Source organism: Acomys minous, assembly GCF_964271855.1.
Source record: "Acomys minous genome assembly, chromosome: 9".
NCBI classification, from domain to species: Eukaryota; Metazoa; Chordata; class Mammalia; order Rodentia; family Muridae; genus Acomys; species Acomys minous.
Window position 1 is genome coordinate 89,984,396 of NC_140490.1, and position 22,036 is coordinate 90,006,431.

At 46.9% G+C, this 22,036-nt stretch overlaps 3 protein-coding genes across 9 annotated transcripts in view; 2 read left to right on the top strand and 1 right to left on the bottom strand.

The window, feature by feature from the left end:
- Window positions 1-53: 53 nt before the first annotated feature.
- On the top strand, window positions 54-3,243 carry UQCC6 (ubiquinol-cytochrome c reductase complex assembly factor 6). The gene is made up of 3 exons (XM_084794103.1): window positions 54-186; window positions 460-576; window positions 3,052-3,243. Exons 1-3 carry the CDS (start codon window positions 64-66, stop codon window positions 3,145-3,147), a joined length of 336 nt encoding a protein of 111 aa, XP_084650229.1. The 5' UTR covers window positions 54-63; the 3' UTR covers window positions 3,148-3,243.
- A 2,043-nt stretch (window positions 3,244-5,286) lies between these two features.
- Window positions 5,287-19,258, bottom strand: HSP90B1 (heat shock protein 90 beta family member 1). The gene is made up of 18 exons (XM_084794102.1): window positions 19,086-19,258; window positions 18,063-18,165; window positions 17,171-17,312; window positions 16,599-16,715; window positions 15,219-15,550; window positions 11,427-11,538; window positions 11,183-11,302; window positions 10,124-10,240; window positions 9,230-9,367; window positions 9,067-9,144; window positions 8,890-8,955; window positions 7,975-8,244; window positions 7,518-7,763; window positions 6,984-7,120; window positions 6,607-6,685; window positions 6,358-6,513; window positions 5,862-5,981; window positions 5,287-5,606 (listed from the first exon to the last, which is right to left on the bottom strand). The coding sequence occupies exons 1-18, from the start codon at window positions 19,132-19,134 to the stop codon at window positions 5,577-5,579; spliced, it is 2,412 nt and encodes an 803-aa protein (XP_084650228.1). The 5' UTR covers window positions 19,135-19,258; the 3' UTR covers window positions 5,287-5,576.
- An 8-nt stretch (window positions 19,259-19,266) lies between these two features.
- LOC311604335 (tetratricopeptide repeat protein 41-like) overlaps window positions 19,267-22,036 on the top strand; it is a 59,246-nt gene continuing 56,476 nt past the window's right edge. For 6 of the 7 annotated variants that reach the window (XM_084794095.1, XM_084794099.1, XM_084794100.1 and 3 more), the window contains exon 1: window positions 19,267-19,760. The gene's annotated coding sequence lies outside the window, so the exon portion shown is untranslated. The remainder of the gene's footprint in view (window positions 19,761-22,036) is intronic. The other variant, XM_084794098.1, reaches the window with a different exon arrangement.

Sequence of the window (22,036 nt, forward strand, 5' to 3'; positions counted from 1 at the left end):
AATTTTAAATAAAAGAAAGGGGGGGAAAAAATCCACCGTCCAGCTTCCTCCAGAAACACGCGAATGCGCCTGCGCGCGTTGCCTTCGCTTTCCGCTCCGTCGCGGCGCCGGCTCCAGCACTTTGGTTCCTGCCAGTTGATGGTCGTCGATAGTCTGACCTGTCATCTTGCGCGTGTGCACTCCAGGGTACGGTCTCGCGCGCGCGTGGTCAGGGGCAGGAGCGAGGGACTGTAGCTTCTCTCGGAGAGGCCGAGGGGGCGAGGAGCCACTCGGCCCACCTCCCACCTGCTCCGCAGGCGGTGGTGGCTGCGCCTGGCGGGGTCACGGCGGAGGAAGTTGCTCGCGCACCCGAGGGCGGCGTTGCGACTCCGCCTCTTTTAGCATCCCGAATGCTTCAGCCCTTAGGCCATCTGAAGGTTACCCTCCCTTCTAACGCTGTGCCCTTTTGGTCCCTGCCAGCTCTCCACTATGCCCGTGGGCGTGTCCTGGCCCGCCTACTTGAAAATGCTCTCCTCCAGCCTCCTGGCCATGTGCGCAGGGGCCCAGGTGGTGCACTGGTACTACCGGCCTGACCTGGTGAGTGCTGCTGGGCTCATGCCCATCCTTACACCCCAGCATTCTGTCCAATTTGCTTAGTTCTGTTTGGATAAACTGGGCTGTAGCAGCTCGCTCTTAAGACGGTGTTAAGATAGCTCGTCAGCCAGTCTGGTCTACGGAGCGAGTTCCAGGATAGCCTGGGCTATACACAAAAAAACCCTGTCTTGGGTGTGTGGAGTGTCAGGAAACTTAGTGGAGACAGAACGTGCCAAGAACTTTTCACGGGAAATGCAATTTTGTGTCTAGCTTCTGTGGGCATCGTTACTAGCAGCTCCTTACCAAGGAAATAATGCCTAGAATTTGATCCTGTGTGGTTGAAGTGTTGTTATCAGCAGGTACCTGTACTTCGGGAGAAAGCAACACAAATCTGCAGTCTCAGTCTGGTTAGGTGGTGTTATTGCCCTTAGGGCATCTGTACTGATAGACTAGGCCAAGGTGGCTGGCTGCTATAGAACAGTGTATAGTTTTCCTACTATTTAAGGGATTATCCCAGCCAACACTGTTGTAACAACTGAAAGGTTCAGGGAGAGAGCAGAGGAGCCGGTGATGGCTGTCCAGGGTTGGGACTCAGTGGTGCCTTGGGGAGAACTGCTAAGGATGCTTCGCTTTACTTACCCAGCGTACTCACTGGGAATGCAAAGGAGACAACTATATTCTTTAGTTATTTAGACTGAAACCCAGGAGTCATGGTAATCCCTCTGTCTTACTGCACGGCTCAACAGATCCCACTGGGTGACTATGAGAAAAGCCCACATCCTGCCCACTTCTCTCCCTTGTGCCTATCACCCTGTTCAGGCTGCCCTTAGTTATCTCTTTTCCTCAGTTAAGACAGTAGCTTCCCGAACATCTTCTGCCCTCCACTTCTGCTCTTCCTGAAGTCTCTTCTCAGCAAAGCTTCCGTTAGCATCTTTTTTTTTTATCCTAGAGTCAGGTCCTGTTGTTCTCAAAGCTCTCCAGAATCTTCCTGCTTGCAAGGTGAAGGTCACTGGAATCTTCATGTCCTCTTTACTGCCCACCAACTAATTTTCTTCTTCTTTAAAAAAAATTATTTATGTGAATGCCTGTCTGTATGTACACCTGCTGGGAATCGAACTCAGGACCTCAGGAAGAGCAGCCAGCTCCCAACTAGTGTTCTAACCGGTTGAACACCCTACGGGATGTAGCGATGCTTTTCCTTGAACATGAAGGCAGGCACATTCGTGCCTCAGGCTCTCTGCCCTTGTGATCCCATCAGCCCAAGGTACTCCTGGACACCTGCGAGACTTCTTCCTCATCCTCCTTCCCACCTGTGTTCAGGAGTCACCTTCTGGGCCAATAAACCTGTGAAGAGATGCTCGTTATCACTAACCGTGTGTGAGAAACACAATCTGCAGTGGGAAGCAGAGCTGTGACGGCTGCCTTATGGCCGTCATCGTCGTCAGGGACAGGGAGAAGTTAGAACCCTCATGCGCTACCCTCGGGGAATAGAGAGGTGTGCAGCTGCTTTCAGAAGCAGCAGTTCCTATTCTAGGTTTCTACCCAGCCAACACCGGGACGTCTGTCATGCTTACTTGTTTGACCTTGAACATCTTTAGACATGGGAACAATCCAGACACCTGAAGATCTGTAGTGAACATGGCACATCTATATAGGGGCATATCATTCAGTGATCCGACATGGATGAACCTTGAAAATGCTATGTGAAAGGATCGAGTCACAAAAGACCACGGGATATATGATGGGAAAATATATGTGGGCAAAATTGGCCTGTGGGGGGATCCTATGGGAACGGAATAGGTGTTTCTTTTTGGGGGCAGTGAAAAGATTCTCAAGTTTTGTTTTGGGTTTTTCCAGACAGGGTTTCTCTGTGTAGCCTTGGCTGTCCTGGACTCACTTTGTAGACCAGGCTGGCCTCGAACTCACAGCAATCCGCCTGCGCCACCACGCCCAGCTGATTCTAAAGTTTTATTGTGATAGACTCACAGCTCAAGTTAGACTGTACTGAGAACCTACCCTTCCCCCTTTTCCTCTGTGGTGCTGGGACTCAAACTCAGCAATATACACGCTGCACCTGTTTTCTTTCTGCCTCCCTCAAAGGCAGAATTGTATATGTGTTGCCCGTTTCTTTATGCATTCGCATGATGGCCACTTTATCTCTTTTGAATATCAGTAGTTATTTCCCAGGCCTAGTGCATGGGAGAATCAGCAGATAGTGCGGGAATGGAGTCCCAAATTCTCACTTGAAATAACTCAGTTGTGAGGTAGTTGATCTGTCCCTGGGAATCCTGTAGGACTGGAGACTTGCCAGGATGATGTAATCACAGGCAGACAGACAGAAATTGAGATCAACCAGGAGTCTCTTACTAGTGGTCTGTTATTGAGTAACATGCACAAAGCTTTTTCTTTCTAAAGCATTTGAGATCACATTGAACTGTGGTGGCATCTGTTTTTTGGCTTTTGTTCTTATTTTTGTAGACAATACCTGAGATTCCACCAAAGCCTGGAGAACTCAAAACGGAGCTTTTGGGGCTGAAAGAGAGACACCATGAACCCCAGGTTTCACAGCAGTAGAAACTTCAAAATACAACTGTGCCAAGAATTTTGTGAATAATGTCTTAAATATGTATTTTTAAATTTATTGAGTAAAGCTACTTCTTAAAACACCTACTCCAAAGGCAGAAATGCTGATTGATGGGGGCTGATGAAGGTGAATTTGTATTATGATTCAGTCAGTGTTTTTATTTATTTTCCAGACAGGATTTCTCTGTGTAACACTGACTATTCTGGAACTCAATCTGTGGACCAGGCTGGCCTTGAACTCACGGAGATGCGCCTGCCTCTGCTTCCCGAGTGCTGGGATTAAAGGCGTGTGCCGCAGTTGTTGCACCACCACCACTGCCTCTGCTGCTGCTACCAACACTGGCTTCATTCAGTTTTTTAAAGACAGTCTCTCACTATGTATCATTGGCTCACCTTTTGCTGTGTAGATCAGGCTGGCCTCCAGTTCACAGGCCTCTACAAAAAGGTCTTGCTTGCTGGGTGTGGTGGCATATGCCTTTAATCTCAGTACTCGGGAGGCAGAAGCAGGAGGATTGCTATGAGTTGAGGCTAGCCTGGTCTACAAAGCTAGTCCAGGACAGCCAAGGCTACACAGAGAAACCCTGTCTTGGAAAAAAAAAACAAGACAAAACCTCAAACTCGATAGTCCTCCTGCCTCTACCTCACAAATTGTGAAATTACAGGTATAAATGACCATGCCTGGTCCCGTGTCCTAATGCACTATGGCCATTTGTCTTAATGCCATGGGGAAAAAAATGCAGGGAGGACAGACACTGTGAAGACAGAGGCATGGGCTGGAGTGTTGGAACTGCATGCCAAGAACCCACATCCTGTAAGAGGAAAGGAAGGGCTCTAGTCACTCAACAAGGCCTTCAGAACTGTGCCGGCACATCTAGTTTTAGGCCTAGTTTAATACATCAGCTGTTTGAAAGATTTTGTTTATAAATACAGAACTAAAGTAATTTGTACAATTGGTTTTTATGTGTATCAGTGCCTCATGTGCATGTTTGTGTACCACGTGTATGCCTGGTTTCTTCAGAACCAGGAGAGGTCATCAAATACCCCAAAGTAATTTCAGTTTGTGAGACCCACTTGGCACTAAGGACTGAACCTGGGTCCTCTGAAAGAGCAGTCAGTTGCATGAATGTGTGCACTGCCCATGAAAGGTGTCGGATGCCCTGGGAGGGGAACTGTGTCGTTTTGGGCCATCTGTAAGACCAAGTTCCTGCTGAGTTCTCTCTAGCCCCAGAACGCTCTACATGTAAAGATAGTGTCTTTGTAAGCCTGAACTCAAGGTCTGCCTGCCTTGCTCCCATGGACACTAGGCACATGTGCATACATGCATGCAAACAATGCAAAACACTGCTGTCTCTCTGGTGCACCATCTTGCTCAGCTAGCATGAAATTACCATGGTAGGCATACCTTTCATCCCAGTACTTGGGGCAGGCAGATCTTGAGTTCTAGGTCAGCTGGAGTTACATAGCCTGTGAGAACATGTCTCAAAAACCACTGGCAGGTTACTGTAATTATACTGTGAGGACTTCTCAGTCTAAGTTTCTCATAGTCCTTTTTTTTTTCTTTTGAAGATAAGGTTTCTCTGTGTAACAGCCCTGGCTGTCCAGGACTCCCTTTGTAGACCAGGTTGGCCTTGGAATTCTCATAGATCTGCCTACCTCTGCCTCCAGAGTACTAGGATTAAAGACCTGTGCCACCATGCCTGGCACTCATAGTCTTTAAAGATATTCAAATATTAAATTTTCCCTTCCTGTATATACTCCAGAAGGTCATCACCAAGTCTATACTCAAAAGATTATGTTCTGATCCCTGGAAGGGGAATATTTACTTGTTCAGTTAAAAAAAAAAAATCTGAAACACACACACACAAACTATTTACTCTCTTTTTAAAGAACCTGTGGGCAAAGTGGCGTGTGCCTTTAATCCCAGCACTTGGGAGGCAGAGGCAGGTGGATCTATATGAGTTCAAGGCCAGCCTGGTCTACAAAGTAAGTTCAGAACAATCAAGGCTACACAGAGAAACCCTGTCTCAAAAAACCAAAATAAACAAAAAAGAACCCAATAGACAAGGGGGGGGGGGGAGAAAGTCAAGTATTACATAATTCCTGGTTTGTGTTATGAAAACAGGCAGTGGGTATTTGGGATCTTTTTTATTTTTATACACATGACAAGATTTTACACCAATAGTCAGTTAAATAGTACAAATTTACATTCAGGAGGAATGTTAAAAAAAAAAAAAACAAAAACAAAAAACAAAAAAACTCAACTAAAAAGCCCACTTCTTCCTGTGACCCATAATCCCAACATTTTACAGTGCAAGGGAGAAGGCGGCTTGGGGGAGCATCCAAAACAAGTCTCTCTCAAAAGAAACAACTTTAAAATTTCACATTCCCTCTCCACACAGGATCCATGGTGAGAGTGTAATTTACAATTCATCTTTTTCTGCTGTAGATTCCTGTGAAAACATAAAATTTAGAAGACATTACAAACTAGCAACCAACAGAAGAACCCACCGCCAAGATAAACTACCTAATGCTACAGGAGTAGTAGTGCCCACCTTTAATCCTAGCATTTGGGAGGCAAAGGCAAGCCTAGAGACCCCGCCCCCTTCTGAGCTTGGTTTCAGGAGCTCACTTCTACATGGATTTACTCCACTAGCTGGCATTATGAAGCCTCCTTGCTAGCCTCATGCTGCCCCATCTGCCCAGACCTTCGCTGTTTCCTGTTCTTCCTCTTCCGTCCCTGCGTCCACCTCTTCCTCATCATCTTGCTCTGTGTCCTCTGTTGTGTCCTCCGTTGTGTCTTCAGGCTCTTCTGGCTCTTCTTCTACCTAAAGGCAACATCCACGAACCTGTAAGTGCCTTCCATCGATAGTCAACGTTTAAGATCATAATGGGTGTTTTAACAACAACTGCAGTAAATCTGCCTAACAGGGAAGAAAACCTGGCAGTGGTGGCGCCCGCCTTTAATCCCAGCACTTGGGAGACAGAGGCAGGCAGATTTCTGTGAGTTTGAGGCCAGCCTGGTCTACAAAGTGAGATCCAGGACAGTTAGGGCTACACAGAGAGACCCCATCTGTATGTGGGGTTTCTCATTTATTTCACTCTAGAGATGGTAAAAACTAGGCAAACGTCTGAAGCAGTATTACTTAATAGGGAGACAGTTGTTCTTGAAACTTATGGAAGAGGCAAGGGCACACCACCAACCTGTGCTTCAGGGTCAATATTCAAACTGAGGCGAAGCATTCTTTCTATTCTATCTCCATATGCCTTGGTGTCGGGTAGAAGATAACCCGACCGAAGTGTTGCTGTTTCAAACAAAACTACTGCAAGATCCAAGACAGTCTTGTCATCTTCATCTTCCTGATAGAAGGTACAATTGATTAATATTAGTATTAACAGTTAGAAAGCACTCCAGTTTAAAAGACAAGAGAGCGGCGGCTCCATCACCCTCACCTTAACCCGTCGAAGCATGTCTCTGATGAGCGGGTGTCTAGGGTTAATCTCAAACGTTTTCTTCTGACTGGCATAGTAACTGTTCAAGGACAAAATAAGCATTGGTTAAGACACTAATTTTAGGGTCCACATGCCTACTGTATTCTAGCTTTAATTACAGAGAACAAACAAAACCCCAAGTTCTTGCTTCCTTTGATAGAGTGGCCATGGCTAGGTGAAAATGAAATAAAGGGAACTATTTAATGATGAGTCCAGGCAATCAATTTCTGTTGGGTGAAAGAGCTAGTTTAATGTCTTGTTCATCCCCTTAATACCTTAACTGTACCAATGGGTATGTAAGAGCAGGCACCTTTGTAGGGACATCCCCAGTTACTTACTTTGTAGAGATGTCCTTGCCCGTTTGATATGCTTGTGCCTTCATGATCCTCTCCATGTTGCCAGACCACCCATACTGGCTGGCCACAAGGGCGCAGGGAGACTCTGTGAGGCGCTGTGACACCACAGCCTTTTCAATCTTAGGATGAAAAACATTAGACACAGTGAGGACCAGCAGGTAAGTGGTGCCATTCACCACTCTAGATTACAGACAGAGGCACTCAGGAATCCTTGAGTGACACTCATTTAATGTTTTTTTCAGCTTTAGATTTAAACTTAAACCCATAAAAACTTAGTACAAAGTCAGTGTAACAACAAAGGAAACTTCTGTAAGTTGCAAACTCACTCCACCCCGTATCTAATGTTATTAAATCTTACTCTAAACGTGTGTGTGTGTGTTTCTGGGGCTCAAACCCATGGTCTGAAGGATAAATGAGTGAGTGAGCTACACCTCCAGTTTCCTGTTGTTCCCGAGTGTCGGAGGCTCCAGGCGAGGCGTGTGGAGATTAGCTTGCAGACACTAACGTGCACAGTACCTTGTCCTTCAGGGCCTTGTCTTTCATCCAGTTGAGCAGAGGCTCAAACTCCTTCTCTGTTGCTTCCCGGCTCTCCTTTGTCTTCTCGCTCTCATCGAACTTCACTCCTTCCTTGGCAACATTCTGGAACCTCTTTCCATCAAACTCGGGCAGGGCCTGAATGCAGTACTCGTCCACAGGCTCCGTGAGGTAGATGACCTCATAGCCCTTCTTCAGGAGCCTCTCGACAAACGGCGAGGATTCCGCCTACACAGGGAAGGGAAGGGAAGGGAGCTCAAGTTCTGCCTTAGCTGTGTCTCCGCAGCATTTACAACACCGTGAGACACAAGGACTTGAGGCAGGTGTCCCCTAGTGACTGCCTAACTACTCCAGCCGCACAATTACCATCGTCTTCTAGAGCACTGGCTATACATCCTCAGCCAGCGACTAGGAACCCCGAAGCTGCACGTCATCTCACCTCCTTCCTGCTTGATCCAGCCATGAAGTAGATCTTGTCCTGTTTTTCCTTCATCCTTTCCACGTACTGGTCTAAGCTAGTGATGTCAGTCGAATGGTGAGAAGACTGGAACCTGAGCAGCTTGGCTAGCCGTGTGCGATTTGAGTGGTCCTCAATCACACCAAGCTTGATGTTGGTGCCAAACTCTTTCCAGAAAGTATCATTGTATTTCTCATCAGCAATCTTCTTGATCATGTCCAGAGTTTTACGGACAAGCTTCTTCCGAATCACCTGAGGAGAATGGATCTGGTGAGTTAAATTTCTCTCAAACCTTTGCAAATGTGAGATCAAGAAAGACAACTGGGACAGCACAATGGCAGTCACACCACTGCCACTGGTCAAGGGACAGGAAACAACAGGCGCACTCCCACATCAGACTCGGAATTAACCACCAAGTGTTTTTAATGGTAATATTCTTTAATTTTAGAACTCTGATCCTAATAATCCCACCTCACCTTATCACTAGGATTACTCAAAGGGCCAGTATGTGTGTGACTGTGTGGTAACACTACCACCTCTCACTGTGGCTCACACAGTAGGTTTGTCTGCTCCCTACCTTTCATCTGTTCAAATCAAAACTGTATTATTATGTGTAAGGGGATGTGTCAGCTTAGATACTCAATAATCCCAGAGTCAAAGAAGCTCCTTTTTGAGAGGGTATCTCACATTAAGTTAGGGTGGCCTTGACTACTAAGTGCTAATAAATCCTAGCGTAACTAGCATGGCCTCGTGATCCTCTGGCTTTTCCTTCAAGCTGCTGACATTGTGAGCATGCACTGATGTGTCTGGTACAAGCCTCAACATCTAGTTGCTCTGCTTACTGGACCCACCCTCTGACTCCAGCCAGTGGGCAGGCACCTGGCTAGAAAGCCTCACCTTGAGCAGTTTATGTTGCTGAAGAGTCTCACGGGAAACATTGAGAGGGAGATCATCTGAGTCCACCTGCAGGCAGCAAAATGCTCACTGAGTAATCAAAACAAGCCCTGTACCAAAAAGCCCAGCACTGCTGGACCCCGCCCACTAGCGCCAGGCACCCACTCTTCAGATACTTACCACACCTTTGACAAAATTAAGGTACTTGGGCATCATATCGTGGAAGTCATCTGTGATGAAGACTCGGCGCACGTACAGCTAATGGGAACCAAAACAGAGTCACCTTCTGCACAGCACACTTAAAATTTTAACCTTAGTTTACATTACTTAAAAGCCCACCTACCTTAATATAATCGCTCTTCTTAGATCCATATTCATCAAACAGACCACGAGGAGCAGATGTGGGCACAAACAAAATGGACTTGAAGGTAACTTCCCCTTCTGCAGTAAAGTGGATATAAGCCATGGGGTCATCACTTTCCTGTGAAAAGTACCTTGGTTTGGTTATTCAAGTCACAGGAAAAAGCAGTAACAAGGCTTAGCACTTATTACACCTACAATCACTTAACACAGATGACCCCTTACAAAGTCAAAGGAGAAAAGGTGTTGGGAGGAAGTACCAAGAAGAAATGACAGGTTTTAACTGACTAGGTAAGGTGGGTTTTGGTAAGAACTGCCAGTAACATCACTATCTGATGACAGTGACAGCAAAGCAGGTACCAGTTTCATGCCCTGCCAAGTTTTTTCATTTCAACCCATCCTATCTTTGTAAGATCCTGCTTAGGGAAACAGGACTAGAATTAAGCTTAACTCTATAGTTTTCCATTCTTAGGAGTCAAAACAGATTCAATAATATCTTAAACACACGACTTAAAACAACTGATGTATGTGAACTCTTTCTAGATCACATTAAAAGCCATTCAGTAACATGTCGTGTTTTATGTTGGAAACCAAATGCCTATAACATATGTATGTAACGAGACACCAATCTCCATGTGAAATTTGAATGTGGTTTTGCTTAAGTCAGAAAAACAAATTTCAATTTGATACATCATTGTGCCCTCCACACTCTTGTAATAGACATGTAGTTGTTTAAAACACTTTTTCAATCATCTTATTGGGAAAATGGGGATGGACAATCATATTTATAGTAACAGACCATATTAAAAGAACAGGCTGCTAACTTTATGCAACTCACTAATAACCCAAGCTCCAGAGCTCTTACGTTAGCCCATACCTTTGAGAATGACTTGTAGAAAGCTTTGTATTCATCCTCTTCCACTTCTTTGGATGGTCTCTGCCATATTGGTTTGATATCATTCATAAGTTCCCAATCCCACACAGTTTTTTCAACCTGAAGTTAAGATACATGTTAAGTTTCTTTTAGTACTTAATGGTTAACCTATAAGTGACCATAACTTGTTAATTAATATGGGTACTATTCACCACGCCTGACTAAAAGCAGTGTTGTGTGGTTTTAGAGGGAAGTTCTGGCTATGTAGCTCCATCTGGCCTCAAACCAAGAACCTCCTGCCTCAGCCTCTCAAGTGCTGGATTCCAGCTAAAAGCAGAGCCCTTCAGCCAGACTTACAGCCAGTACCTAACATCACAGACTCAACCGTTTTCAGCAGTACTTCTCTCTGCTGTTAAGTCAGTTACAGAAACGTGCTGATAACTGATCCCAACATGTTAAAGAGGATAGATACAAAAAGCTCCTAGGATTTTAAAATTTAGAATATAGAAGGCAAACTTAATACAAAAAGTCAGAAGCTTTCTACAGAAAATTTACTACTTAAAGTATTCTGGGAGAACACAGCACAGAAACAAAGGCCCTCTGTAATAATAGGGCCACCTGGAAAACTAGATATATTTAAAAAGTGAAGTCTCATTCATGGTGTGTGTGGTAGTGAATGCCCAACACTAACGCAGCACTGGGGAGGCATGGTGAGATGGCGAGACCGACTTTCAAAAGCCCAGCAACCATTCAAAGCACAACACACCCCTATAGCCCAGCTAGGGCTGGAGAGACAGCTCAGTGGCTAAGAGCACTCACTGGAGGTTTGTGTCCCAGCACCCACAAGGCAGCTAACTCTAGTCCCAGGGCACCCAACACCATCTCAGGCCTCCATGGGTACCACATGTGCTGTGGTGCAGGCATGCATGCAGGCGGAACACCCCCACACAGTAAGGGTAAATGATTTACTTTAAACAATGAAGCGTCTTAGGCCTGTACTTCTGGATAGGCGCTTTGCTCTCACAGATCCTAACTGCGTTACAGTACAGGAGCCAGACCTACTTTCTTAGTTTTTGGTTTCTTTTCTTCTTCCTCCTCTTCTACGGCAGCTTCATCATCAGATTCTTCTTTCTCTTCTTTTGCTGCTTCATCTTCCTCCAGGGGCTCCTCGACAGTCTCAGTCTGTGGATGAACAAAGTACAGTGACTGTTACGCTTGCTTGTTTAACCCTGAGTGTTAAACCCGACTTGTCCCTCTGCTCAGCACTTCGGCGCCTGCAGTCCCGCACGACCATCGGCAGACTTACCTTGCTGCTCCACACGTAGATGGGGAAGTTGATGAACTGAGAGTATTTTCTGACCAGGTTCTTAATTGTATCCAATTCAAGGTAATCAGATGCCTCTTCTTTTAAGACAAGACTGAAAGGAAAACAAGCCATTTACAGTCAGCGCTCAGGCTGGATTCTGACTTCAGGCAAACACTTGAGTACTAACAGGCAGCAGCTCTGCTAACACTCGACAGTCACAGGAAGAGCGCCCCTCCATCAGAGGCTGTGAGCTCAATCTACAACACACAGGGCTAGGAAGGCACAGGCTCTTTCCAGGAGTCCCTCGAGTCCCTCAAGTACACAACAGGGTTTCAAGTACAACAATCTCATTTTGTTGGGTGTTTTCCTATCTCAAGGTGAGAAAGCAGTGAAACATTCTAGAGAGAAATTATCTTCACTTTCATAGTTTTATACTGTTGTTCTGATATCAAATGATTACGGACTACTACACAAAAGGTTCAGGTGAGGCAGCTCAGTGACTTCCCCAGCACCATGGTGTGTGCACTTGTCATCCCAGCCAGATTAACCTCATCAAGGCCAATGCAACCCTGCCTTGAAAACAGAAAGTTTCCACTGCCAAACATGCCAGCACAACCCCTTGACGCGTGGGGGGTGGAGGTGAGGGTGTTCAGTACCACAGCTGCTGTGCCATAGCCTGAGTACTCAACACACACACATACTGGGTGCTGCCACACTGCACATCAAACTATCAAGCTCTTCTGGAGGCAGTGCTAGCTTAGATGCCTGTTTTTCTATCAAGCTCTTCTGGAGGCAGTGCTAGCTTAGATGCCTGTTTTTCTATCAAGCTCTTCTGGAGGCAGTGCTAGCTTAGCAATGCCTGTTTTTCTTACTCTCCCCCACCTATCAACAAGTCACGGAAGACGGCACACACAGCCAGTTCATCTGGCAAAAAGTAAAAGCCTCAGCAAGTCTGACACAGGCCTTTAATCTTAACACTTGGGCAAAGACAAGTGGGCCTCCAAGTTCAAGGCAAGCCAGGGCTACAGAGAAACCCTATCCTATCTCATGAAAAAAGTAAATAAGTAATAGCCCCACAATTTAGATGCTCCTGCTACAAATAGGACGCCATATAGGCTTTCCCAGCTCAACAGATCGCTGGTTGGTCTTGGTGATATGGAGAATTAGTTATGGATGCAGTCTTAGACTTTTTTTTTTTTTTTTTCGAGACAAGGTCTCTCTGTGTAGCCTTGGCTGTCCTGGACTCACTTTGTGGACCAGGCTTGCCTCGAACTCACAGTGATCCACCTGCCTCTGCCTCCTGAGTGCTGGGATTACAGGCGTGCACCACCACACCCGGCTTTTAGACAATTTAATTACAAGTGTTAATCACCAATTTGAAGGATAACAAGATGGCACAGTGGACAAGGGTGCTTGCCTCCGAGCCTGAAGACCGGAGTTCTCTACAGAGAACAGACTAACAGATTCCTGCAAGTTGTCTTTCACACCTCAAACCCACAATAAATTATATAACAAAAAGGCCACCAAGACTCACAAGCACAGACCCACTGGGAAGACCTACTCAGGCTTAGCTTGCTGTGGACATACTCTCACTTATGCTCTAAGGCTGTTTCCAAGCCAAGACAGAGTAATGACATTTCACAGGCCATACATCCCACAAGCTCTAAGTACTTACTATCTGCTCCAGTAAGAAATATTCCTGACTTGTGATCCAGGCTAAGAAAATCTGAGAGGCAGAGACGGGACCTGAAGCGTAGCAGTAAGAGTGCAGGAAGGGCATACAGACACTGAGAGAAGGGCCACAGCTCAACTTCTCAGACGAGATTATCAACATCCAAGAAATAGGTAAAGAAAAACTGTAAAGACAGCAATGCCATATAAGGTGTAGTGACACATGCCTTTAATTCCAGCACTTGGAAGGCAGAGGCAGGCGGATCTCTGAGTTAGAAAGTGAGTTCCAAGACAACCAGGGCTACAGAAAAATATCTTGTCTCAAAAAACCAAAAAAGATAGGCATGCCACATAGGATAGGTACTGAGAAAACTAGAAAGCAAATTCTGTAGGAAACATGAAGAAACTCAAGGGAAAAAAAAACAACACTAGAAGCAATATCTCTCTCTAAATTCACTGGACTTGGGAACAGACTACTGCAAAGACAACAGATAGGCCGAGACCCGAGCAGAAGTGACTGAAGCAAGGCAAAGCGCGTACAGCTAGCCTTTCATGCTGTGGGCTCCGCAGCAGTAGATGCAACCAACCACAGGTTGACAATGTCATAGCATTGCTGACCTGCCTACAGGCAGGCCTGCAGGTTATGGCTGTGTCTGTACTCATCACATATAGACCACTCCTTAAACAGTACAGCAATAACCACTTTACACTGCACTAACACGGAAGAGTAACCAAGAGGTGATGTAGAATAATACAGGAGGTTGCACAGGCTCTGTGCAAACACAATGCTTCATCTATGGGTTTGGATACACGTAGGGGTTCCTGGAATAACCCCAGCAGACAGACAGCAATTCTGAACTGTTCAAGATGCTGCCCTGTGAGAAAGGAGTGTGTGACCCCGGCAGTAGAAAAGTCAATGCATGTTATTCCCCATCTTTCTCCTCTCCCCACAAACACCTGCACACAGCCTTCATATGTTGAAGAGAATGTGGTGTGTGGGCAAGTCTGACTTTAAAGGCTAAGGAAGTGAGCAGGACAGTAGCCAGCAACATGCCCAGATTTTCTAACTTTATCATTTAATTCGCACAAATCTTTGTTAAGGGTTTAGAGCAGTTGATTTAGGGATGGAAACAGAAATGCTACATAATTGAACTGACTGATGTCTTTGCTACTTTTCCCCCTTCAGTCACTCAGGACTCTCTCAATTCTTCACCAGGGTCATCCTGTGTTGCTCCTGGAGCCTTCAAACATATCCATCCTGCTTGCTGTTTAGAGCATCTAACGCTAATGTCAGCATGCCAGTCTTTTCTGGTAACTTTCCCTGAAAACGCAGCATCCCTCAGCACCCCTTCTTGTATGTCCTCTGAAGAGCTTGAGCCCTGTGTGAACCGAGGGACTACTTCTGTCCATGTCTCCACTGTAACCCCAACCCATACTTGGCATTCAAATGAATCTATGGGTGACTGGTTAGAAATGAAAAAGAAAATCTTACCCAGAGAAAGCAGACTTGTTATACTGCTTCATCTCCTTTATTAACCCCCCATGAAACTGGTGTCGTGTATCTGCCAGTCAAATGTCAGGCTCGGAGAGTAGAGTTATTGCCTAGGCAATCTTGCCAGGGTCTTGGTACATGACATCTGGCATTGTCATTCACTCCTCCTCTTCAACCCACTCCACACATTACCACTAACTACAAACTTTGCCCTGTCTAACGATGTTCAGCCTCCTCCCAGCCATCCCTGCATCACCTTCACAACTCCTTTACCAGAGAACCACATCTTCTACCAGCAACTGCAGCCAACTGCGAGGCCGTCCTTTAACCCATGACCACGCCAGCCAGGCCTTCCTGCCTACCTATGCTTCTCTGCACACCTCAGCAGCCTCCTCTGATCTGGAAAACCCAGAGCTACCTCTTGTGGTCGCCCACCAGCGTCTCCCTCAGGAGAGCTCACTTCCTGCTTGCACTCTCTGTGTACAACAGCAATCCTAACTGTGTGTACCTTGCATATCCTCAAGCCTGTGGCAGAGGTCAGGGCCCACAGGAAGCCATGCGCTTAGACAGCTGGGACTGGAGAGCAGGGTCCTCACCCTATTAACTGTTATCAGAGCACTAATACTCACGTAATTGTGGTCCCACGGCCAAGTGTGTTTCCTCTTGGGTCAGCAATTACAGAGAATTCATTGGAGTCTGATTCCCAGATGTGCTGGGTGTCATTGTTGTGTTTTGATGTGACAATGACCTTATCTGCTACAAGGAAGGCAGAATAAAAACCGACACCAAACTGGCCAATCAGTTCAGAGGTTGACTGACCATCTTCTTGTGCCTCTGTCATTTTGTTTAAAAACTCGCTCGTTCCAGATTTGGCTATGGTACCAAGGTTTTTCACCAGCTCCTCTCTGGTCATTCCTACACCAGTGTCTGTGACATGCAGCAAGTTTTTCTCTTTGTCACACTAAAAGCAAGACAAGAACCAGTTAGGTCTTCCTAATATTCATGTCATGTCAAATGCCAAATGCCAGCCTTGGCTGTTCAGGAATCACTCTGTAGACTAGGCTGGCCTCAAACTCACAGAGCTCTTCCTGACTCTACATCCCACACAACTTTAGATATACTAGTCTGTAGTCTACTTTATGGCATTTTTCAAAAGCACACCTTAAATGCATATTTCTTTATATTTTATTTATTTACTTATTGGTTTTTCCAGACAGGGTTTCTCTGTGTAGCCTTGGCTATCCTAGAATTGCTTTGTAGACCAGGTTAGCCATGAACTCAGAGATCCGCCTGCCCCTGCCGCCTCCCAAGTGCTGAGATTAAAGGTGTACGCCACCACACCTGGCTCTTCATATTTTTTAACTCAGTGTATTTAACAAAGACTGGATTAATGTCCAAGAAGATACTAACCCAAATATAGCACTTTTGAAGATATACACCTAGAAAACCACTTATTTCATAGAAATTAAGAGGACTAAATTGAAATGATTTCTGACTTGAGGATCTGTGACTATTGATGCTCTTCATTAAGTAGTCCTGGCTGTCTCCAAGAGCCTGGTAGGACTCGGCATCCACCTAAGGCCACATGATTATTTCTGCCCAGTCAAGTTGCAGGTGGAAATTGAGGTGTGACTTTCAGGCTGAGCCTTTAATTGGTGTGCGACCCTTTTTACCATGGCAACCAGAGATACTCCAGATGGCTGCTCAGCCAGCCTGCAGACTGATTTAGCCAAGTCCACACTTGGCTACCTTTTTCTAAAGGGTTTTTGGTTTTAGGAGCCATAAGGCCCTGCTAGTGATTACTGCCATTGCAGACAAAAGCATTTATAGTACAAATTAGGTGTGACTGTGTTCCAATAAACCTAGTAAAATGGGCAAAGTCAGATTTGACCCACAGTCTGAGGACTTCCACCCAAACCCACTGAGCCTGGGAAGTTGCTGCTGTGTCTAACTGATGGAGTACATGGCTTCTGAGCATCCTTTAGAAAGGGAAGTTACTGTAAGCTTACCTTAATCTTGACTGTCAACTCTTCATTTCCAGCAAGTGCGTTTTCATCAGTTAGTGAGATGAGCCTTATCTTGTCCAGAGCGTCAGAAGCATTTGAAATCAGTTCTCTCAGGAAAATCTAAAAGGAATCAGATGTAATGCCAAGATTAACCTTCGGACATCACAATATGTTGGTTCTAGGACAAACTCCCCTCACTTCTCCTCACACATGAGAAAAGACACTCTGAGGAACCGAGCTTTTTAACGGCACAAGGGATGGCTTTCGTCTCTTCATAAAAGAGGTGTGACTCTTTACAGAAGCTCTGTGGTGACAACCAGGGATGGCGGCACTGATGAGAACAGGACTCTTCGCCCTCCATCTTTAGTGCAGTTGGTGTGACTGCCCTCAATCAGCAGCCTGGGAAAATGCCCCCCTCTACGCACCAGTAACAATCCTCATTTAATACAATGCCACTCCTATTGGGTATTTAAACTCTGCAACTACTATGTTCTTAACTCTCTACAGTCTGTCATGAAAGGGCACATGGGCTGCCGCAGTGATACAAACTGCTGCCCTGACTGCGTGGCTCTTACCTCTTTATTTTTATACAGAGAGTTGATGATAAGTTTCATCATCCTGTTAACTTCAGCTTGGAAGGCAAACTTCTCAGATTTTTCTCTAAGTTCTCTTATCTGTGATGCATTTAACCCATCCAGCTGAATAGCTTCTTCCTCTCTGAGGAAATCAAATTAGATAAGCAAATACTCAGTTTCATTCTTCTAAAGTCTCAGGACACAGACTGGCCTCTGCAGACCATCTTGTAAAAGGGTAAAACAGAAACCTTAATAAAAAAAAATACCAGTAACATACCAGATCATTAGTCTCGGAGTTCATGGGCCATGTTTAATACTCAGTTAGAAATAGTTCTTAACCAATTCCCGGGAAAATGAACCCAGCTCCCCTCTACTGAAAACAAGTCAAGGCTTGTGTGTGCTCTCACAGCAAACACTTTAGTATTGTCACTAATCCCTAAGAGGCCAAAATTTAAAACACTCCTCACTTGTTTAAGAACTTGTTTTTTTACAGTTACAGGCGTGACTACTGCTTTTCATATTACTAACTTCACACAAGTGAACAAAACCAATCTTTAGCCTTCTCTCAGGTCTTAGAAAGCATGAGCTGTACGTTGCACAGCAGCAGCATCGGTTTTCTGTTTTTGGACCGGGGGGGGGGGGAGGAGGCTTATCCCCAGCACCTCATTCAACGTTCCTTCTTGAATCAGCAGTCATTTCTTAGGGCAGACTAAGAACTGGGAGAGAATTCTGTGTGCTGAGAACTGGCCGCTCCTAAAAACTTCGCTGATTATTTTGTATCATTAGTAACTTATGAGATGTTATAATCTGGATGTGGGGAGAAGAAAAGAAAGCAGCCACTGTGTCCAACTAACACCCGGGGGCTTATCAGCATAGCTGCAACTGCACCAACCTCTGCACAACTTCATCGTCTGTCCTTGAGCCTTCCCGGCTCTTACCCAGGTCTTCTTCTACTGTGCCATCCACATCGACTTCATCGTCAGCTCGGACAAACCCTGAGGAGAGAGGGTAAAACTCTCAAAACACTACTGCTTTCTCTCCTTGGCACAAGGAGCAAGGCCAAACAGGGTAAGCGGGAATGTTAACGAAACCCATGCGGCAAATGCCGAGATATGGGGATGGAAGAAAGATGTATCGGCTTTAATCACCGAGCCAAGCTAGCGAGCTAAAGTTTACACGTGAATGTTCAAAACCCCCAAAGTAGACTCTGGAAGGCCAGGCAGTCATCACTCCTGCCCACCGTTCTTTCGAAACAAGACCACAGCGATACAGAGCCCCATCTACACCCACACGTGTTGCGCGCAGGCGAGAGGAGGCCTCTACACAGGCCAAGTCAGTTTTCGCTTAGTTTTCATAGAATGCAAACAGGGTTTGGGCAACTTCTGGAGAGGGGAACTGAAATCCGGCGCAAAGGGGAAGACAAGTCAAGGACCGCACTCAAAGCACATCGGAATCGGACACGGCGCCACGGCCACGACGCTGCCCGGAGGCCCGACGCTGGCAAGCCGGGCGACGGGGGGGTAAAAGAAACGCGCTCCGGAGGAATCGGAGGATAAGGGGCTAGGGGGTCCTCAGGCTCGGGTGGCCAAAGGTCGGAAATCACGACAAAAGTCCTTAGGGAGGGGCCCAAGCAAGGCTCCCCCGGGAGTAGAGTCCGAGAGGCCGCGCCCCGCCAGCGAGACTTAGGGGCGCACTCCAGCTCCATCCGCAGGGCATTTAAACGCCCCGGCTCCAAGTCACCTTTTCCCATAGGTCTCAAGGTGAGCATCATCACCCCAATCTCCCTCGAGGAAAGGCGACGATCCCTGGACCCTCCACAGCCCCCTTCGTCCCCCTCCCAGGCTCAACGCCCCAAGAACGTTCGAGAAGCAGCCGCGCAGAAAGGGGACGACGACGACGGTGTCCGATCACTCACCGAAGGTCAGTAGGACGCAGCAGAGACCCAGCACCCACAGGACCCTCATGGTGCGTGGCCGGCGAGTCGCAAGTCCTCTTCGGTCGCAGGAGCCGCCTCCACCCCCCCCTACCCAGAGTCTAAGCTCCTCACACCTCCAGCAACGCGGTCCGCCCACTAGACCGCGCGCAGGTCGGGCCGCTTTTCACCCCGCTGCTTGCGGCCGGGGGACGGGAAACACGAACCCACCAATCGCGCCTCACCACGCACTCTCTGCACCCAATGGGGACGCGTGGGGGGGACCGCGGCCCGCCAATCGGAACTGTCCAGGTGCGGTGCCTGATGCCCGAAGCGTGGCTCCTTCCGATTGGGCTCGACCGGCACCTTTCCTCCAATCAAATGGCTCCGCGGGCCCCTCGCACGCCAGGCCACCCCCTTGGCCTGGGAAGCCTTGGACTCTGAGGAAAACCGTCCAATGAACGTTAGCGTATAGCACGTCTGTCCTTTCCTAGAGGTCCCGGGGAATCACTTCCGCCTCCCACAGAACGTTTATTCCGTGACTAGGGGAAACGGTAGCCAAGACAACGCGGTTTTTTTTACCCTTTTCCAGTCTACGACGGGGGTCACGTTGAGAGCCATTTCAGCGATACGTTCGCCGTCACCCTTCTGTTCGGCGTTGCTTTTCGAAAACGAGATGTAAGGGGTTGAATATAAGGAGTGAGTTTGGGTAGTGGCGAGAAACTACAATTCACGACATGCAACGCACCAGGCTCATGAATGCTGGGAATTGTAGTCTCTGGCATCTGAGCCAGTGGCGTAGTTTGGCCCTTCCATTATCTCCGGTCTTGTCTCTGCGGGAAGCGTTTCCTGTGAGATTACGATTTCCACCTCATTCTGATTGCAGACTATGTTTGTTCCAGACTCTAATGCACACAGTTTTCAGAGTTGGGCATAGAAAGTCGTCCCGCGTGGCCTTAGCCGCCCCGTGTCAGAGGGTTAGCCCTGGATTCTGGGCTCCACCTCTGGCAGATGGTGGCACGCGGCTTGCCAGGTCCGCTTCCTTGCGCGTCACTCAGGGCTCCTGGATCCTTCAGCTCCATCTGGGGGTTCGCTGCCGACGTCTTCTGACCTCTCTGGTTTGGTTTGCAGTAGAAGGTGGCGGAGGTTCCCTACCTCCGAGGGAAACTCCAAGGATTCAAATTCCTTTGACCTCCCAATAAATATCGAGGAACGACCTGGCAATCTAGAGCCCCTCTGAATCAATCAGCTGGTGAGCTCTGTGGGGGAAGTCCAGGCCAGCGCAGAACAGGAAAGGACATATGCAGATACTTGAAAGCAAAAGCCCCAGAGTTTGCAAATAGCCTGGACTGTGGCTTTGTAACTTCATAAAACCACCTTTCCGCACTCAGACAGCAAAGGGGCTCTTTCTAGTGAGGGGAGTCCCTAGACGCCAGATCATACATCCTGAAATGTTTTTTAAGCTCTTTATGTAGCCTATTTTAACAAAATTCCCACCAGCACAAGTGCTCACCTCTAACACACCCGTTCTATCACTGCTTTCTCCAAGAACACTGGGTTGTTTTTAGGCAATCATCCAAATTCCTGAAGGCAAGCTTCTCAGTGACAGTAACATAGTCCCTTTGACAACTTCTGGAATTTAGGCTTGCAGACTTTGAAGCTGTGATTTGGTGTTTACACAATGTGGCGCTTGCTTATTTACATTTGTCTGTTTTACCTACCTTTCCCAAAGCACAGAGAATTGTAAGACGCAGGCTTTCTGCCTCTGTGCTTGTGTGTGTTGTTTAGGGCATACCAGGATCTTATCTCTTTCTGTCTTTAGAAGATGCCCGTTTCTTGTTTTGTTTTTGTTTTTTTTCGAGACAGGGTCTCTCTGTGTAACCTTGGCTGTCCTGGACTCACTTTGTAGACCAGGCTGGCCTAGAACTCACAGCGATCCACCTGCCTCTGCCTCCCGAGTGCTGGGATTAAAGGTGTGCGCCACCACCGCCATGCAATGCCGTTTCTTTCTGCATTTGAAGGCCCAGCCCGACATCACCCTTTTTCTTTTCTCTTAAATCGAGCAAGTAAGCAACTGTTCTGAAACTGCATGACCAGTGGGAGGTAGATTGGGCTGCACCTGAGAGGAACTGAGAATGAGATTTGTCCTCCAAAATAAAGCTGTTTTCTTTCTTTCTTTTCTTTTCTTTCTTTCTTTCTTTCTTTCTTTCTTTCTTTCTTCCTTTCAGTAGAAGTTTCTGCACATGATGGTCCCCAGATACAAATAAGAAACAAAGGGGTTGGGGTGGACCACCTCCAGGCTGGTAGAAGATAGAAGATGGTCAGGCCTGGTCTGACTCAGCCTTGCTCTTTTGAGCTTGCTGGCTGAGCTCCCTGTGAAAGAGATGGCATCAGCGGAGGGGAGATGGTGCCGTGGGTAAAGTGATTGCCCCATTCGCACTATGACCTGAGTCAGGGTTCTCAGCACGAACATCATCAGACTGCTCTAACCCAGTGTTGCCGGTGGGGTGCTGATGGTAGAGACAGATAGGGCTATCCTGCCAGCCAGCCTAGCCAAAATGACAAACTTCTAGGTTCACTGAGAGGATAGAGGAAAACACACACACACACACACACACACACACACACTCTCACTCACTCGGCAGTTTCTTGGATTCCTACTGTGTTTTCCCTATGTTTTGTTCTTTGTACTTTTGACCCGTCACTGATCTCTAGTGTCTGTTTTGCTTTATTTTTTTTTTTCCCTCAGCATGGATGCTCCCAGGGTTATTAAGCTCCCCCACCTTTGAATCTGATTCTCTTGCTTCCTAGAGCGCCACCTCGGTCCCAGTTCCCAGCGCATGCTGGGAACTGACCCTCGGTCCTCTGCAAGGGCAAGTGTTCTTGTCCACTGAGCTATCTCTTCAGGCCCTTTTGTTTTTATTGTTGTTGTGTTTTGTTTTGTTTGCAAGACA

Bases quoted from the DNA above. Each gene is read 5' to 3' on its own strand.
- UQCC6 (XM_084794103.1), top strand. From the start codon at position 64: ATGCGCCTGCGCGCGTTGCCTTCGCTTTCCGCTCCGTCGCGGCGCCGG. The intron at 187-459 runs GTACGGTCTCGC...GGTCCCTGCCAG, and splicing joins TTGCGCGTGTGCACTCCAGG to CTCTCCACTATGCCCGTGGG. The intron at 577-3,051 runs GTGAGTGCTGCT...TTATTTTTGTAG, and splicing joins GGTACTACCGGCCTGACCTG to ACAATACCTGAGATTCCACC.
- HSP90B1 (XM_084794102.1), bottom strand. From the start codon at position 19,134: ATGAGGGTCCTGTGGGTGCTGGGTCTCTGCTGCGTCCTACTGACCTTC. The intron at 9,145-9,229 runs GTAGGTGGGCTT...GGTTCCCATTAG, and splicing joins AGAAGAGCGATTATATTAAG to CTGTACGTGCGCCGAGTCTT. The intron at 7,764-7,974 runs GTGAGATGACGT...TTCCCTGTGTAG, and splicing joins CTGGATCAAGCAGGAAGGAG to GCGGAATCCTCGCCGTTTGT.